The sequence below is a fragment of the Camelus bactrianus genome, chromosome 23 (genome assembly GCF_048773025.1).
Source record: "Camelus bactrianus isolate YW-2024 breed Bactrian camel chromosome 23, ASM4877302v1, whole genome shotgun sequence".
Taxonomy (NCBI): domain Eukaryota; kingdom Metazoa; phylum Chordata; class Mammalia; order Artiodactyla; family Camelidae; genus Camelus; species Camelus bactrianus.
The window spans coordinates 3,947,020-3,966,239 of record NC_133561.1 but is presented as its reverse complement, the minus strand read 5'-3'; the positions used below and the strand labels follow the sequence as shown (position 1 = coordinate 3,966,239).

Sequence of the window (19,220 nt, the reverse complement as noted above, 5' to 3'; positions counted from 1 at the left end):
AGGCATTGTTCTAAGCTCTGGATACAAGGAGAAAAGACCATTCCTGCCCTTGAGTTGCTCCCAGTCCTCTGAGCAATGCACAGGGAATCAGGGAAGCACAGCAGTGGAGGCAGTTTGCTTGGCTTTATGTGAATGACTGGAGGTTCCCATAAAGTAAAACGGTTCCTTGCAGAAGGACCAGCTTCTGCAAGGCTTCAAAATGAGGAACTTTTCCTTGTATTTTTAATCTTTAAATATGTTAAAATGCAAAGAACTTTATAGCCTAATCAATATTGTGTAACAATTTAATCATGTTCCTTATTTTGACAATTGGCACAGATTTGCAATTCTTCTGAATCAAAGCTAAGCAAACTTTCTCTACAGGTTCAGAAAGTAAATATTCAGGTTTTGCAGGACATGGGATCTCTGTCACAGCCACAGAGCTGGGCCACTGTAGAAGGGAGGACAGCCACAGACAGTGTGTAAATGAACGCTGTGTGCCGATGCAACTTTATGGACACCAAAACCAAATTTCATGTCATTTTCATGTGTGATGAAATATAATTGTTCTGACTTTTTTCAACTAGTATTTATAAATGTGAAAACTCTTCCTAGCTTACAGACTGTCCACAAACAGCTGTGGGCTGAATTCTGTCCTGGGCCTGAGCTTGCTCTGTTTGTCTCCTGTTGCAGCAGGAGCTGGTGTAAACCTGCCTTTGAGGCAGTGAACTGCATTCGCTTGGGTTATTTGCCTCTGTGACTTTCACACGCTTCCCTTTGTAGGTACCACCCATCATCTACTTTGTCATCTGGGGTTCATTCTGCATCACTTGCCTGTCAGTTGATATTAAGTCTTGTGAGTTCCTCTGTGAAAATCACTCTTCTCTGATTTGTCTGCACTACTCATGTGTTCATTTGAATTCTCATCGGAGCTAACGTAGGCCTCTGGGATAGCTTCCTTTTAGCTTTCCATCTCTGTCTTGACTCCTTTCATTCCACCGTCCACACTGTCTTCTAAAGTATGGATAACAATGTTACTTCCTAGGCTTAAATCCTGCCTTGACAAACCAGGTACTTCACAGAGTGATAGTGCGGGCCCTGGAGCTGGATGGTCCAGCTCTGCCACTTACTAGTCTGTGTGACCTTGACCAACTGGCTTAGCTCCTCTAAGCTCCAGTGTCTGAATTCCATAAAATTGGTGCATCTCTCATAGGTTGCTGGTGACGATCACGAGGCAACCTAAATTACAAGACTCTGATTGTGCCTGGCACAAAGTGTTCAAATAGCTGCCACTGTTATTTTTAATATGATTACACTCTTTTTTCCCTCTTTCAGCCTCTTTTTGCCTTGATTTTTAAATTTTTTTATATGCGTGATCTTGGCTCCGGCCACTTTGCAGTTCTGACAAAGGCCCTGTGCCTGGTGTGTAATGTCCACTGCTCGGGTGTCCTCCCACCAGGAGCCTATCCTGCCTTTTAGGTGACGTCAGCGCTCCCCCTCCGTGTCCTCCTACCCCCTTATATGTAATTCTCCTTTACATAGGATGTGGTGGTTCTTCCTGAACTTCTGCACTAGACTGAAGACATCCTGAGCTCTGTACCGCATCTCTACATCCTGCATCTCAGCACCTGGCACAGAGTCTGCTGTACATAATAAACACACAGTGAACTGGCTGCATCTGAATCGCAGCTTCTATAAACACAACATAAATGATAGTTTCTGGTCTGTAACTTCCAGACGTAGGTTTTACTGCCTGAGTTCATAGCATAGTACCTGGCACTTACTGGTTATTCAATATTTGCTAAACGATATGATTGTGGAAAGCATAGATTTTAACTCGGTGGCAGTTCATTTGGGAAATTATTTCATTTTTTAAATGCTATCATTCTGCTTTCTCATGTATTTTAGATTCATTAGGATACAGAACTCCTAATTCTAAAACAATCAGAAGGACAAGACCCATTGTTCCTGTGGCGCAGTCTAATTTGACCTTCATAAAGCCACTAAAAACAGGCAAGTATTTAATATCGTTAAAGTCTACTAAAACCTGACATGAAGTGAAGTTGTTTTTTTTTTCTGAAGTGAAGTTTTAATTGCATTTCAAATGGAAATGAGTTGGTACTTTTTTTGTCAAATAAAAGCCTTGAAGAATTGTTGAAGTGTGTATTCAGATAATAAGTAGGATATTTTCTCAGACGCTAATGAAATTGACTCACGTTACTTGGAGCTTTTCAATAACCAGGAAGCACTGCCTTACATTTTCTCTTTTTACTTTGACTACATTTTATACCCAAAATGCTTTCAACCATTTCCAGCAAGTAGTGGAAAAGCAAACATTGTTCAGTGTTTTAAAGTTGGTTTTGCTGATTAAAATGGTCTTTTGCTATAGAGTGTATAATAATTTAAAGGAGAATTTCTTGTGCAATAACCTGATTGTGTTCTTAGGTATTCCTAGGCACCCAATGCCGTTTGCTGCAAAAAACGTGTTTTATGACGAACGCTGGAAGGAAAAGCAGGAACAGGGCTTTACTTGGTGGCTAAATTTTATATTAACTCCTGATGACTTCACTGTGAAAACAAGTATTTCTGAAGGTAAACATCATTAATGCTTAAATTAAATGATACTCTTGTTTTACGAGGTCATTTCTAACATGACTTTTCATTCTTTCATTATACGTATTTGTTTATTGTATTGTAGTGAATGGCATGGTTCACTAATCCACTGACGTGAATGCTCAAGGCTGTGTGGGTGAGAATTTTGTGCTGAAAGTACCAAACTTTACTTTTTCTTTTTACTTTCCTTTCTCACTCAGCAGCTGATGTGATTCTAGCCTTTTGAGTGACTGGATGCTATTCTAATAAAGATGCAGTCTGAGTCAACAGCACATCATGACTGCCTAGAAATCCAGTTCAGTGTTCGCTGCATTAATAAAGTGTCACGTCCTGGTGAATCAATTTAACCGTCTTGTGCGGCCTGATCACTTTAGGGATGTTGTCTCCACCATAACGTAGTTTAAGACGTGTGTAGGCACGTGTATAATTATGAGGAATCCAAAAAAACAGTTGATATGGGGACTTTTTAAAACATCTCAGTGTCTGTTCTGGAAAAGAGAAGACTCGAGTGCAGAACCGGCTGGAAACACGCTGTCCGCGGAATGCTTGGGGGATCTTCTCCTGCAAGAGAAGGAAGCATCGCCTGGGCTGCTGTCCCACAGAAGCTGTGGGTCAGTTCAACTCAAGATACGGAAAAACCCTTTTAATATTTAACCTGTCAGAGCACCGCACAGGCTAACTTTAAGAGGACGGTTTCTCCACTGTGGCAGAGTTCAAGCAGAGACCGCTCTGTTTTGTTAGAGAAGCATGTCTAGGGTTTTTACACCAAGAGGCTCTTTGATTAGATGATCTCTAAGGTCACTTTTCTTTTCCAAAAGTAAACAAAGCATGATTTTTAGTTCTCTTTAGAGAAAATGTGATTTTAAAATGTATAAAAATACTGTTTAACCAGAAACATTCTTTCTTTTGTCTTTACCCAGTAAATGCTACCACTCTTCTTCTGGGAGTAGAGAGTCAACATAAGATAAGTGTCCCTAGAGCTCCCACCAAAGATGAAATGTCGCTTAGAACGTACACTGCTCGGTGCAGGCTGAACAGATTACGCCGTGCTGCGTGTCGCTTGTTTACATCTGAGAAAATGGTTAAAGCTATGAAAAAGCTTGAAATTGAAATTGAAGCTAAGCGGTTAATTGTTCGAAAAGACAGACACCTCTGGAAAGATGTGGGTAAGAAGATTACAGAAATCTTGCGCTTACTTCTTTAAAAACACGCTAGAAATTTTGTATTTCAGAGTCACATGTATATATAGTTTGCCTTGGCTGCCTAAAATCTCACATACTTAAATGTGATAATGTATATATATTGAAGAGTGGAATTATACTTTATTCAAATTAACTTTGTAAGTGATTATCCTTTTTTCCGCTGATTTCTCTCCCTGACCTCACTTGCCTTTCACGTGCATTTCAGGAGAACGGCAGAAAGTCCTGAACTGGTTGCTGTCATATAATCCTTTGTGGCTACGAATCGGCCTAGAGGTAAGTACACCTTTCTGGTTTTGAAAAAAGATATACTTTTTTATTAGATACTTTTAATAGACTCTTTAATAAAATACAGTTCTACTTATAAAGTCATTTGGTTAGCTTAACTGATCTTTCAGTATGAAATTTAAGGTCCTTTAAGAAATGCTCATTAGGTTAATAGACCATGTCATTATATGCTATTGCCATTTTGTTATGTAGCAGTTTTCCTATCGGTTTCTTATATATGTGTAATTTGATACTGGATATAATAACAAGTAGATTAAGCTCCTTTGTGAGTATTTACCAATGACGATACTAGGCTGTTTTAAACCTGTATAAAACCCAAGGAGGTGTGTGTCATTATTTCCACTTCACTGACAAAACAGAGGCTTAGATGTTAAGTGACTTGCTGAATGCCAGTGACTGGTCAGGATTTGAATTACACCAGTCTGGTGCCATTGGAACCATTCTGATGGAACCCTGCTCATAAAAACATCATTGTACTTTGAGTTGTTCACATGTTGCACAGTTCCATAATATTTAGAATGCTAAAACAAACTGAATTAGAAAGCCACTAAGAGTTGCTGTTTAAAAAAATATATGCTTTTATTAAAATCCGTAGTGTTTCCATTTCATTTAGTCTTACTGGTAAACTCATATTTCCTGAAGGCTTTTTGCCTTTGTCATGAGGGATGTCTTATTCTTACTTCAATTTATTGTAGGTTTTGTAATAGAAAACTCTTTAAAACTGAAAGGAATCTTTACAATAATCTAGCTCTTATTTATCAAGAAATGGAGGCGCTGAGAGAATGAATGATGAGCCTCTATGGTCGCCCCGCTTGACAGTGTCATTGCTACAATTTCTTGTTTTAATTCTTATTTCAATTGAATTGAATTTCAATTCAATTTATTTTTTTCAATGAATGATTAATTAGAAAATTACATATCAACTGGCTCTGCTTCACATGTCAAGTAATTCCAGAACCTCAGTTAAAGTAGAATCTCTCTTTTTTGGGACATAGCTTTTTTGTGGCAGAAGTAAAAATTGGGGAGCTAGGTAGAAGCCTGCAATGCCTTTCAAAGCTCCTGCTTAGATGTAGTGTGCGTCAGTACCACCCGTATTTCTGGCCAAAGAGCATTATTTGGCCAAACACTAATGAGGCAGAAATATTTATTCTCTCACAAGAGACACAGCAAGTCTATGCCATCTGGTGGGAAAAGGACCTTTTAAAGGGAAGGGAGGGATGAATAACTGTGAATAAAACATTCTCCCTTACCACCACACTTTAGGGTTCCACTAGTAGGCATGGCTTTTAAGGATCTTAGGAAAGCATCAAAGGCCAAAAAAAAAAAAGTAAGTAAATCTAAAATGTCTCTATTTTGGCAGGTATTAATACTTTGCCATGCTTTTGTCTAGTTTTGTCAGTGTAAGTTTATGGAATATAATTTGATGTGTTGATGTGTTTTTAGTTTTTTCTAGAAAGTGGCTTTTAAAATCAATAATAATTAGTGTTTTGATGTTAAATTAATGTCACATTAAAATCATTAATTATATACAGATCTGCACATCCCAAGTTATTATCTTAGTTGCCTTACAGATGGTTTTCCATTTGTTAACTATTAGACAATTTAGAATTATTCAGGTGTCTGTTGTGCCTTCCTGATGTACTTAGGGGGAAAGTTGTAATTATGATAATTACTATAATAATTTGTACTTAAATTTGAACAACGGGCCCACATTTGATAGTTTTTTAACTTAAAGGAAGAAATTATAAACACTGCTTGTCACATGATTTTTAAGAACTTATCTTAGTCCTGAGCATTTGTCTTTTTTCATTGTGAAGTATACCATATACACTAAAAATTGCACAAAACATACATGCTCAGTTCAAAGAGGTTGTTGGGCAAGTCTCTCCATCACTCCCGTGCTCTTTAGGAAAGGGAGTGTCTCCAGTTTCTTAGAAGAGCGTTGTCTGCCCTTCCCTCTGCATCCCTGTGCTCCTTTGAGATAACAGAGCCCTGACTTTAACTTGAATTTCTTCTTAGACCATATATGGAGAACTCATCCCTTTGGAAGACAACAGTGATGTCACAGGGTTGGCGATGTTTATTCTGAATCGCTTACTTTGGAATCCTGATCTTGCAGCGGAGTTTAGGCACCCAACCGTTCCTCATCTGTACAGAGACGGCAAGTAGCTCCGCCCCAGCCGCACTCTCCCTGCGCTGTGCTGTCTTTCTTCTTGTCTGTGTAAGCCTCACCCTCCAGAGAAACCGATGTGAGTGGGTCTCTCCTTCCACTGCCCTCCCTTCCTGACCCCAGCACTCCCTGTCATTCCCCAACACTTCAACACTGCAATTACGTTTGCCTGTTGCCTTTACCCACCCTGTCCTCCCAAGCAGGCTGCAAGCCCCATGGAGATCAGAGCTGTTTCGGTTTGCTACTGTACATGTGGCACCTGGGCTCGTGCCTGCACATAGTAGGTGCTCATTAAATATTTGTTGTTGGAACACTTAGTGTCTCTGTGCCTCTGTTTCCTCCATGAATTGAAAGTTATTACATGGTACCTGCCCCACAGAGTTGTTGTGAGTATCAAATGAATTCATACATGTCAGACACTAAGAAAGGCACATTGTGCTTACTAGGACTGTGTTTCTAGCACATTATTACTATCATACTTTCAGGTAAAACTTGTGTTTTTGGTTTTGTTTAACTGAGGTGTAGTTGATTTACAGTACTATAAAGTTTCAGGTGTACAATGTAGGGATTCACAGTTTTTAAAGGTTATACTCTACTTACAGCTTTATAAAATATTGGCCCATGTTGTACAGTGTATCCTTGTAGCTTATTTTATTTTACATACAGTAATTTGTACCTCTTTATCCCCTTCCCCTATCTTGCCTCTCCCATCTTTTTTCTCCCCACTGGTAACCACTGATTTGTTCTCTATGTCTGTGAATCTGCTTCTTTTTGTTATAGTCACTAGTATGTTATACTTTCTGGATCCCACATATAAGTGAGATGATACAGTATTTGTCTTTCACTGTCTGATTTACTTCACCAAGCATCATATCCTCCAAGTCCATCCACGTTGTTGCAAGTGGCAAAATTTCATTCTTTTTTGTGGCTGAGTAGTATTCTATTGCGTGTGTGTGTATCTGTGTGTATGTATCTCACAATTTCTTTATCCATTCATCTGTTGATGGACATTTAGGTTGCTTCCATACCTTGGCAGTTGTAAGTAATGCTGCTATGAACATTGGGGTGCATGTGTCTTTTTAAATTAGCATTTTCATTTTCTGTGGCTCTATATCCAGCAATGGAAATACTGGATCATATGGTAGTTCTATTTTTAGTTTTTTGAGGAACTACTATACTGTTTTCCATAGTGGCCTGCACCAATTTACATTCCCCCTGCCAAAACAAACAAGCAAGCGAACAAACAATATCAGAAAAAAAAAAGAAAGGTTAATATGAGGATTTTTATAATCTTATAAAGAATTCCAAGATAATTTGACTTTAAAATATAAGTCACATCTCAAGAATCCTTAGTAGAAATATGCAGACTAAAAGCACAGCAGAATAAATAAATACAGAAAAATAATTTCAAATAAAAAAAAACTATCTTACACAGATTAACTTGCTTTGCCCTTTTTGTACTTCATTTCAGGTCATGAAGAAGCTCTGTCTAAGTTTACACTGAAAAAGCTGTTGTTGTTGGTTTGTTTCCTTGATTATGCGAAAATCTCCAGACTGATTGACCATGACCCTTGTCTCTTCTGTAAAGATGCTGAATTCAAGGTACAGTTTTCATTTTATATTTTATGTTTCACATGTAAGACTTTTGCTTGCTTTATTGTATATTTTCTCCTTAGAAAAAGTGAGTTTCCCGAAGAACAGTTCTCTGGAGTAGAACAGGACCCCCTCCCTGGTGAGCCCTACCAGGAGCTCTGACCCTGCCTGACTCGGTTGATGCTTCACCAGCACATCATGCTGTTCTTAGCTTCGATTTGAGAATGATGGAGCTATGTCTCTGAGGAATTAATTTGGGGGAAATTTTCTTTCCTAGTTTAGTATGTTATCAAATTCCTACTAATTTTTAGAGTAGTATTAATTATGAGCACTTTCTTAAAAGTCTTAAATTGGAAATAGATTTGCATCGTTACTGTATAATATGAAACTGACCATCTTTTTATACTATTATTAATTTTACTTTATTTCTATATGCACAGAATGTTTTGAAGAATTTGCTTTTATTGTAAATAAAAGTCTAACACTGGGCTATAATACCTGCCACTCGTTTCTCCATAGGCTAGTAAAGAAATCCTTCTGGCTTTTTCACGAGACTTCCTGGGCGGTGAAGGTGATCTTTCCCGTCACCTTAGCTTATTAGGATTACCTGTGAACCATGTTCAGACACCATTTGATGAATTTGATTTTGCTGTTACAAATCTTGCTGTCGACTTGCAGTGTGGGGTGCGCCTCGTGTAAGTAGGAGAAATGGAGTTATTTTGCTCAGTGGAATAGACTAAAATTTTCTGGAAAACACTTTTTTCTGTACATATACAATCTTTCTTGCTCTTCTGTATAATGAAATAAATTTAAGATTTTTAAAAGTTGGGATAAGTTCAGGAGAATGGTGTCAATTTTAGGTCTAGAAACCTTGTCTCCTCGCCACGTTTTTTTTTCCCTACTGGCATGTAACAGGGTCTCAGTAGGGACTACTGATGCCCCAGAATATGAACTGGGGAAAAGCATGGAACTAATTAAGCTATCAAATATTTAAGTAACACTCTATATGGTGACAGTGGGACATAAACTCAGAGTGTCTTGCTCCAGGTCACACAGTACTTCCTCACTACAAACTGGAATCCTCAAAACTTACTTTGGCGTGACTACAGTGAGTGACCAGTGCCTGCTTTGGGTGATACTGTATTTAAATGAAATTCATCGTTCATGTATGTTGTTATCTAACAGTTTCATAAGAAAATTCCTCTATTGTTAGGCGAATCATGGAACTTCTCACACGAAACTGGAATCTCTCAAAGAAACTCAGGATTCCTGCAATAAGTCGTCTTCAAAAAATGCACAATGTTGACATTGTTCTTCAGATTCTCAAGTCCCAAGGAATTCAGCTGAATGATGAGCATGGTAACAATTGAGTAAAGATAAAACCTCTCACTGAAAATTGATGTGTCCATATGCTGTGCTTACGGACTATCTTCCCATCTGCAGGAAATGCAATCCTATCTAAGGATATCGTGGACAGGCACAGGGAGAAAACTCTGGCGTTGCTTTGGAAAATAGCCTTGGCTTTTCAGGTATTGTACATTTGACACATTTTGTACTTCATATTATCAACTTTCAGTATTGATTTATAAAAGCATTTTTCATCAGATAAAGTAACAACAGTAACTATTAATTACTACTTTATTTAGTCCCAGGAACTGTGATAATTACTTTATATATATTCCAATTTAATCTTCACGGTGCTCCTGTAAGGTAGCTGTTATCATGACTGCCTAGGGGAGGAAAATGAAGTTAAGGTGACATCACTGACAGGAAGCAGAGATGAGATTAGAACCCAGGCATGTGTGGCCGCAACTCCCACGCTCTTAACCACTTACACATTCCATCCCTCCCACGTAGATGGTGTTTGCTTTAAAAAAAAAAAAAAAAAGATAATAGAAGACATTAGCTTCTGTGGGTCAAAAATAATGCGTGAAAAAATAAAGATATCTATCCTCCTTTTGTATTTCAGGTGAATATTTCCCTTAATGTAGATCAGTTAAAGGAAGAAATTGACTTTTTAAAGCACACACAGACCATGAAGAGAGCAGTGTCTGCTCTGCCAGGCTGTTCTGATGGCCATGTCAATCAGGAGAAGGACAGAAGGCGCAGCGCTTACCTTGAACAGCACAGTGAAAGCACAAAACTCCTAATGGACTGGGTGAATGCTGTCTGCGACTTCTACAATAAGAAAGTAAGTTTCTTTGTTTTTGTTTTAGCCCAGTTTCTTTAAATAAATTTTGGTTAAAGTCAATTACACCTAATGCATAAAATATTTTCTTTAATTTCTTAAACGATTTAGTTGATATATATAAACAAACATTTCCTGTAATGAGTAAGGGATTGTCGCCTTCCTAGTTTCATCTAATCTGCCACCAAGTGTATAATGCACAAATATTTTACATATCACTAAGGAAAAAAACGCCCTAGTTGGGAGTCTTAATAGGAGATACTTGAATAGAACTGGTGCACCCAAAGGATCATACCCGTTATAAAGCCAAATGCAAATACACCCACCGTGCAGAAGGGGGCACTAGAGGACCTCGTCCCGCTGTTGGAGGTGGGGAGGAAAGGAATCTTACATAATCATTTGTTAGATTGGTGCTGCGTTTCTGTATGAAATGCATGTTAAGTATAAACACATGAAGATGAATTGTCCTGACACACATCAGTAGAAAAACTGTCAAATATATAGATAAATTCTATGTTTTAATTAAGTGCTAGAGTCTTGAAGGCTCTAGGGGAGAATGTTCCATGGCTTTCTCTCTTTTTTTTTTCCATTTTCATATTCTTTCTTCATTAAAGGTTATTACAAGATATTGAGTATATAGTTCCCTGTCCTATGCAAAAGAAATTTGGGATTTTTTTAAAAAATCTATTTTTATATATAGTGGTTAACATTTGCAAATCTCAAATTCCCAATTTATCCTTTCTCACCCCCATTCCTTTCTCTTGACTTCCAGTGTTGCTGGCAATCTTTAGCTTTCCTTGCTCTGCAGACACTTGACTCCAGTCACTGCCTCTGTCTTCACACAGCATTCCCCCTGTGTATCTGCTCCATGTCTCTCCTTTTCTTATAAGGACACCAGTCATACCGGATTAAGATTCATCGTACTCCAAGGTTATCTTAACTACTTAAATCTGCAGTGACCCCATATCCAAATACGATCACATTCTGAGATACTGGGAGGAACATAAATTTTTGACAAATGCTCTCCAACCCAGCACAATAACATAATCAAATTCTATTTTTGAAATAGCTAATATATTACAGGTGAGAATTTGGCTATGAATGTGGTATTACACTAGGTACTAATAGGAACTGATGAGATAGTCTTAGCTATTAAAAGGAAACAAGGACTACAAAATCACTGGTATCTTTCTTATTATCTAAACACTGTTAATTATTTGTCTGATATTCCCAATCAGGTGGAGAACTTTACAGTGTCTTTCTCAGATGGCCGTGTGTTATGTTACCTGATCCACCACTACCATCCTTGCTACGTGCCTTTTGATGCTATATGTCAGCGTACGACTCAGACCGTGGAGTGTGCGCAGACTGGCTCAGTGGTGCTAAATTCCTCGTCTGAATCTGATGAGAGTTCTCTGGATTTGTCTCTTCGAGCATTTGATCACGGTTAGTCCCTGATGGTTGATTAACTTTCCCAGTTTTCCTATTGCCCTGTCTGGTTTCTGGCCTGAGCAGTCTAATCTAATCGCTCTCTCTTACCTGCATTGCAGAAAATACTTCAGAACTATACAAAGAACTCCTTGAAAATGAAAAGAAAAATTTTCAGTTGGTCAGGTCCGCAGTCCGAGACCTTGGTGGAATACCTGCTATGATCCAGCATTCAGACATGTCGAACACGATTCCGGACGAAAAGGTGAGTGGAAGTTTCTTAACCGACAGTAGCTGCTCACAGAAGACGAAAGGGAGCTGTGCGTTCTCTGTCTCACGGGAACTTCTCTTTTCACCTTTTATTTTTGTCTTAGGTGGTTATTACCTATTTGTCATTTCTCTGTGCAAGGCTTTTGGATCTTCGCAAAGAAACGAGAGCTGCTCGACTAATACAAACAGCTTGGAGAAAACACAAGCTGAGAGAAGATCGAAAGCGCCATCAGGTACTCCTCAGGGGCGGAAGCGCTGTGATGTAAACTGTAGGTCATAAGACGTCAGCTGGCTGATCCCTGGTGTTGTTTCTGTTTTACCGACATTAGAAATTATTGAGGTGATTTTCATAGCTGAGTGTTTGGAGGTGGGGATGAATATTTCTCCGAACTCCTGATGTTTCCTACATTCAGTATTTTCTCCCGCCTCTGTCCACACTTCTCCTCAGTCCGCTCCAGGGAAAGTAGAATAATGTATTTATCCCTGCTGTAAGTGTGTGAAAAGTAAGCCAGGGATGCCTGACTGCCCCTTCCCTCCTTCCTCTCGGCCTCTGCCCTGCCTCCAGGAAGCAGACGTTTTCCCTTAACTTCTCACGCTGTGCTCTGGGAGGCTGGACCTCCACCAGAGCCCCTGGGGTGTGGCTGGACCTCCACCAGTGCCCCTGGGGCGTGGGTGTCACCTGTCTAACTCTGCAGTGCAATTAGCCAGCTCACTTCCTCTGCCGTGAGTGAAACTGTCTTCCAGGTTATCCTTTACTAGTTTAAAAGTGGCATTTTGGTTTCCATTGTTTTATTTCTCAAAATGTTTAGGAACTGGGCACAGGGAGAAGGATGTTACTTACTGTTTCCCTTTGTGACCCCTGTAGTATGAATATATTGAATTAACATAAAATAAGTGTTTTCTTGAGTTCTGAGAAAAATGTCATGTTTAACAATCTGGGAAATGGTCTCTTTGATGACATTGAACAAACTATTTAAATCCTTTTATCGCCCTACTCTTTCCACTAATAATGCTGTATTTACTTGGAAAAATCAAAATAATAGCAGCAGCATGCTTAATAAATCTTATCAGATATTAAAGAACATATTTCACCCAAGATTGCTCCTCAGTTCTGAATTGCAGTGCACTGGTGATAAAGTTCTCAGTAGCTGTGTAAAATAGCTAAATTTTGGCAGCCCTTCAGCGTGCCCTGTGTTCTCTCCCACCATATCAGACCTGCCAACATCACTAACTGAAATAGCTGTGCTCTTGCCCCACTCGAAGTCTTGGTAGTAACTTTTGGGCGACAGGCAGTGACTTACGCTCACAGGTCGTCTTCTCTGCTGCTACGTCCTCTGTGCCTTCTCTTGCCCCTCATCTTCCTGGGATCTGCCTCCTTGCCCGCATATCTTTGGAGGATAACTTGTACCTCTGGAGGCTTCTAGGAGAATTGTTTTAGGAAAGTTTTCAGGGAAGACATTCTCCTGGCCAGTCCTCAAATTATTTCGTTAATTCATTACATGGCATTAAATGAGAGAGTTATAAGATTTTAAGAAACAGGTATCAATTAATTTTTTTTGTAATGAAATCTGCTTAATTTTCTGCTCAGGATAGTCTTGTATTAATCACATATTAATTGCAGAAATTTCTTAGCTTTTTCCTCACAAGATCCTTTTTCTTGATTTATTCCTTTGGTCCAAGTATTGGAAATTTCCTTTTTTTGAAAACCACTGCTTCTCTCCTTTCTCCAGGTGACCATGCTCCTTATACAGTTATACTGAGGTGCGTCTGTACCATTTCATTTGCTGTTTGGAACATTAAACAGCAGGCTCCTTTCATATTCTCGTAGAAGTATTATAAACTAGTAAGCATATAACCGTTACCTTGTGGTAGCTATTTTTCAAGTTTTATATTTTTCTTTAGTCATTATTGTAATTTATTTAAACCAGAAGTGTGAAAATAGAATGGTTCAAGCTCTTGTAGTGATGCGGCTGGTGGCCCAAATTACCTGATGAATAAAGCAGGCCTGTCCAAGGGTCCCCAGACACATTCTACCTCTTAGTTCTTCCTGAGTGAGTAGGCACCAACTCCAAAGCAAAGTAAATCCTGTATTTGGCCCATATACAAAGCAAAAAAATAAACAGACAGACAGACAGGGAACAGGTTGGCTCAGCCACAGTGCAGGATTAAATAGGGCATACAGGCTGCCTCAGAGTCAGTGATTGCAGGTATCGGAGCTTCGGCCATTAGTTTATGTAAGTTTTCAAATAGTTGCTAGTTTTTATAGTGTATTTGGCTCTTTGGATCTATCTGCCTTCCTTCTGTAGCTTCTCTAGTGTCACCTACGGTTGCTCCACATTAGTTTGCCAGAGACTCAGATGATCTACAAACTGAGTTAAGTTTCATTTTATGTCAGCTGATTGCATCCAAAAATGCCCCCGGAGCTTTTTCTAAGCTTCAGACTCAAATGCTACTTTTGAACAGCATCATACTTTTTTAAGGCAAATAAATGGGGTGCTTTTTCTCCCCCGAATTGTTTTTTATTGTAAATTGTGATAAAGAACACATCATAAAATTTACCATCTTAACTGTTTTTAAGTTATTCATATTTTTTAAGTTTGCTGAACACTATGATTCAGTAGGGTTAAGTATATTTACATTATTATAAAACAGATCTCCAGAGATTTTCCAACTTGGAGAACAGAATCTGTACTCATTAAAGCACAGTTCCCCATTTCCTCCTCCCCCTGTCCCTGGTAACCACTTTCCTATTTCTATTTCTACAAATTTGGCTACTTTAGTTACGTAATATAAGTGGACTCATACAGTATTTGTCCTTGTGTGACTAGCTTTCACCTAGCATTTGTCCTCAAGGGTCATCCATATTGTAGCCTGTAGCAGAGTTCCTTTCATTTTTAAGGCTGCATGGTGTTCTGTTGTGTGTATATACCACATTTTGTTACCCAGTCATCCTTCAATGGGCATTAGGTTGGCCGTTGTGAATAGTGCAGCTTTGAACAGGGGTGTACAAACATCTCTTTTGGACCATTTTCAGTTCTTTTTTTGTTTTATATGAATTTTTTTGTCTTTTTTTAACATTTTTTATTGAGTAATAGTCATTTTACAATGTGTCAAATTCTAATGTGAGCACAATTTTTCAGTTATACAGGAACATACATCTATTCATTGTCACATTTTTTTCACTGTGAGCTACCACAAGATCTTGTATATATTTCCCTGTGCTATACAGTATAATCCTGTTTATCTATTCTACATTTTGAAATCCCAGTCTGCCCTTTCCCACCCCCCACCCCCTTGGCAACCACCAGTTTGTATTCTGTTTCTGTGAGCCTGTTTCTGTTTTGTATTTTTTTTTTTTTTAGATTCCACATATGAGTGATCTCATATGGTATTTTTCTTTCTCTTTCTGGCTTACTTCACTTAGAATGACATTCTCCAGGGACATCCATATTGCTGCAAATGGCATTATGTTGTCAGTTTTTATAGCTGAATAGTATTCCATTGTATAAATATACCACATCTTCTTTATCCAGTCATCTGTTGATGGACATTTTCAGTTCTTTTGGATCTCTACCTATGAGTGGTATTGCAGGATCATATGGCAGTTCTGTTTTTAACTTTTTGAACCACCATACTCTTTTCCATAGTCACATATTACAGTCCCACCAACAGTACACGAAGATTGCAACTTCTCCACAATTCCTGCCAACACTTGTCATTTTCTGTTTGTTTGTAAAGTTCAGAGATACCTCATTTTGATGTTGATTTACATTGCTCTGATGATTAGCACTGTTAAGCATCTTTTCATATTCTTGTTGGCCATTTGTATGTCATCTTTGGAGAAGTGTCTGTTCATTTGCCCATATTTTAATTGAGTTATCTGATTTTTTTGTTGTTGTTGAGTTGTAAGAAATATTTATGTATTCTAGGTACAGGTTCCTTAATAGATATATGATTTACAACTTTTTTTCAATATGTAGGTTGCCTTTTCACTCTGTTGATTGTGTCCTTTGAGGAACAAAAATTTTTTAAGTTTGATGTAATTCCATTTGTCCATTTTTTGCTTTTGTGCTTCTGGTGTCATATTTAATAAAACATTGCTAAACCCAATGTTATGAAACATTACCCTATGCTTTCCACTAAGAGTTATATACTTCTGAGTTAGACATTTAGGGCTTTAATTCATTTTGAGTTAATATATGTATACTGTGTAAGATAAAGATCCAGCTTCACTCTTTGGTATGTGGATATCCAAACACCAGTTTTTGCAACACTGGTTGTTGAAGAGAATGTTCTTTTCCCATTGAGTGGTCTGGGCATCCTACTTAACGATTATTTACTCAGTTACATGGAGTTTATTTCTGGGCTGTCTACTCCGTAACATTGGTCTACATGTCTGTCTTTATGCTGGTACCGTAGTTTGATTATTGGAGCTTTGTGATATGTTTTGAAGTTGTGGGTGTTGAGGGGTGTGCTTTTAGTCTGGATTCAATAGCCTGCAGGCCACAGGCTCACAGGGGCACTGCAGTGATGTCAGATGGCTTAGTCAGCTCATTGGACATAATTCCTCAGCCAGATTGTGGAACCATCTAGTCTTTTATCACCCAGAAATGACCCAGTATATGGCCCTCACCATTCCATAGTAGCTGGCTCAGTTCATTAACTGCCTTTTCCTCTGCTAGAGTAGCAGTTTGATCCCCTCCATAGCTGCGTTTTCATTCTGTAATGAGATACTAACAACTGATAATAATTAGAATCTGTGGCTAATTTCTTTGTGGAGCCCCCCCTTGCGTGGTGGGCTGTCCCAGACAGCAAAATGCTGTAAGTTCTCAGACACACTATCAGTTGTTCCTTTCCACATGATCCCAGAGGAATAATTTATATTCTAGTTTCCAATTCAGGTGAACCGAAGTGATAAATCTAGCCTTGAGGAGTATAGCAAAGTGGTAAAGAGCACAAACTCTAAAGCCAGACTGCCTGCGTCAAGTTCTGGCTGTCCTAGCCAGTGGAGTGTCTGCTTGACCATGGCCCAGAGAGAGAAGTACTGGTCATCTGTTTTTGTGGTTGTAGCCGGGTTAGAGGGATCATTCAGGAAGTGCTCAGAATAGTGCCACAAGCCTAGTATTTAATGTGCTGTTATTCATAGTAATTCATTAGAAGTAAGAGAGATGTGCAGGGTACTGACCTCTGGTGCTTCCGGGGCAGCTGACGCCCCTGGGGCCACGGATGCAGTGGGGCAGTCTTGACACCACTTCTCACAACCCAACATTCTGCTCTCCTGAGCCTCTGTGGCCGAAAGCCACAGTGTGTTCTGTGCTGAGGTGAATATTTTGAATCTCCCTTTTTGTGAATTCCTTGTTCAAATTGTAACAAAGCAATAATACCTTCTCCTCTAAGGCATTTTGTTTACCTTAGGGTCTCTTTCTTTTTTTTTTTTTCCCTCCTACAATTCATCGCTTTCCTAAAAATCAAGCATGAATTCACTGCACCATAATCTGAGAAAAGTACCACAGTTAAATTGCCTTTATATTGATTACTGAGGATCTGTGATAAATCAAACATGTCTGTGATCTTATCTTAGGATGATATTTCCTAGGAATCTTTGTTTCATCATATAAGTCTCATCTGCAAGTCTGCCTATCAGCTATTTCAACATGCCCAGAGGTACCTGCACTACAGAGATGAGCATGTGACACAATAAGTCTGGGGCGTATTTTATTTCCAGTGTCAATTTGATTAATACTTAACAGATGATTTTCTTACAAATAATAATTTAAGATTTTAAGTGATTAAGTATTTAATTCATATTTGCTTTTTTTTTAGGAGAGAGACAAAGCTGCAAGAATTATTCAATCAGCTGTAATTAATTTTCTAACTAAACGACGATTTGAAAAGGAGATTAATGCGGCGTTGCTCATTCAGAAACACTGGCGAGGACTGTTAGCAAAGAGACAATTGTTAATGTTAAAAAAGGAAAAACTAGAAAAAGTTCAAAATAAATCAGCATCCGTTATTCAGGTATGGTATTCTGAATTTTAAAAGGTTTAAACATTTTTAAGGATGCCAATAAAACATGAAAAAGTTTTAAATTATTATACTTCTGGTACTTTAACAAATATTTGATACCTCCGCAACCAAAATGCCTACTTTGCTCTGGACAGCAATCTAATTCTGTACCCTGACCCGTCTTCTTTGTTTTACCTTCGAGGTTTGCCTTCCACTCTGTGGGTCATGCAGTTCCATTCTCCCTTATGTATCCGTCAACCCAGCCAAGCTCTCTTTCTATCTTTACTATGAGTCCTGGAAACTTCTCTTTGGGGATAAGTGTGCACGTCTTCCTCTCCAGCCCACTTAGTTGGCACATACTGGAAATATTACTTATAATCAGTTTATAGAATACCTCTGTTATTTTTCTACTTAGTAAAAACAAAAAGAAAGAAAGAAAGAAAAGTAACATATCTTTTCGCATAATGGAGATATTCCTTGCATCTATATGCTAGTTTTCGATACTAGATTCTGTTTTAATAACATCAGAGAGATGTACTATTTAAATTTACCCTATGTAAATGCCATTGAAACTTCATCCCATAATTTTGTCTATTTTATAACTTTGGAGATTTTTTGTTTCTGGCTACTACTACTACTGTTAGTGAGAGACTCTGATTCAATAAATGATCTTTCTTTGAACCTTTCTTAAAAATGTGAACTATTACACATAGAAAATTGCACACAACACAAATGTAGAGCCTAATGGTTTTTCACCTGTGTAACCACAACCTGGGTCAAGAAATGCCAGCCTCTCAGAAGCCATTTCTCAATCAATTAACTCCCCCAGCCCAGCCCAAGGCAGACACTATCCTAACACATGCTGATCACGCAGCTTTCCTGTTACATATCTTCCTTAAACAGTATCCTATTGTCTTACCTGTTTTTTGAATTTTACATGGATCGGTTCAGACAGTGTAAATTCTTTTAATCAACATGATATTTGTGGAGATTTACCGGTGTTGTTAAATGTAGCTGAGTTTTAACTTTCATTTTATAACATTTTACAATTTATCTGTTCTGTTGTTGATGGGCACCTGGCCTTCTGGTTTTGAGCTGTTCTGACTAAAGCTTTCATGAACGTGCCTTTTGGTGTGAAATATATTCACTCTGTTTGACATATACCCATGAGTACAATTATTTGTCTAAGGTTATACGTATTTCAGTTTTAGTAGATACTACCAAAGAGTTTTCTAAGGCGGTGACAGCACCAACTGTTCATTATACTTGGAAATTACCTCTTTGATTTTAGCCATTCTAGTGGTTGTATAGTGATAATGAATGACATGGAACATCTTTTCATACTGAAAATCTTCTTTGGTAAAGTGTTATTTCAAGTATCTTTTTCTTCAATTTTTTATTTTGATCGTTTGCCTTCTTGTGGATTTATAAGAGATCTTTGTATGTTCTGGTTATTAGATCTTTGTTGGATATGTGTGTTGTAAAT

General features: G+C 38.3%; 1 protein-coding gene across 3 annotated transcripts in view; it reads left to right on the top strand.

The window, feature by feature from the left end:
• ASPM (assembly factor for spindle microtubules) overlaps positions 1-19,220 on the top strand; it is a 51,210-nt gene that overhangs the window by 9,812 nt on the left and 22,178 nt on the right. For all 3 annotated transcript variants that reach the window (XR_012501782.1, XM_074351590.1, XM_074351589.1), the window contains exons 4-17: positions 1,888-1,992; positions 2,425-2,571; positions 3,513-3,758; positions 4,000-4,067; positions 6,099-6,240; positions 7,721-7,851; positions 8,362-8,537; positions 9,056-9,201; positions 9,286-9,371; positions 9,812-10,033; positions 11,269-11,476; positions 11,581-11,723; positions 11,833-11,961; positions 17,552-17,746. Coding sequence is in view for 2 of the 3 variants with exons in the window: in XM_074351590.1 (XP_074207691.1) it covers positions 1,888-1,992; positions 2,425-2,571; positions 3,513-3,758; positions 4,000-4,067; positions 6,099-6,240; positions 7,721-7,851; positions 8,362-8,537; positions 9,056-9,201; positions 9,286-9,371; positions 9,812-10,033; positions 11,269-11,476; positions 11,581-11,723; positions 11,833-11,961; positions 17,552-17,746 (2,144 nt within the window). In the remaining variant the exon portion in view is untranslated. The remainder of the gene's footprint in view (positions 1-1,887; positions 1,993-2,424; positions 2,572-3,512; positions 3,759-3,999; positions 4,068-6,098; positions 6,241-7,720; positions 7,852-8,361; positions 8,538-9,055; positions 9,202-9,285; positions 9,372-9,811; positions 10,034-11,268; positions 11,477-11,580; positions 11,724-11,832; positions 11,962-17,551; positions 17,747-19,220) is intronic.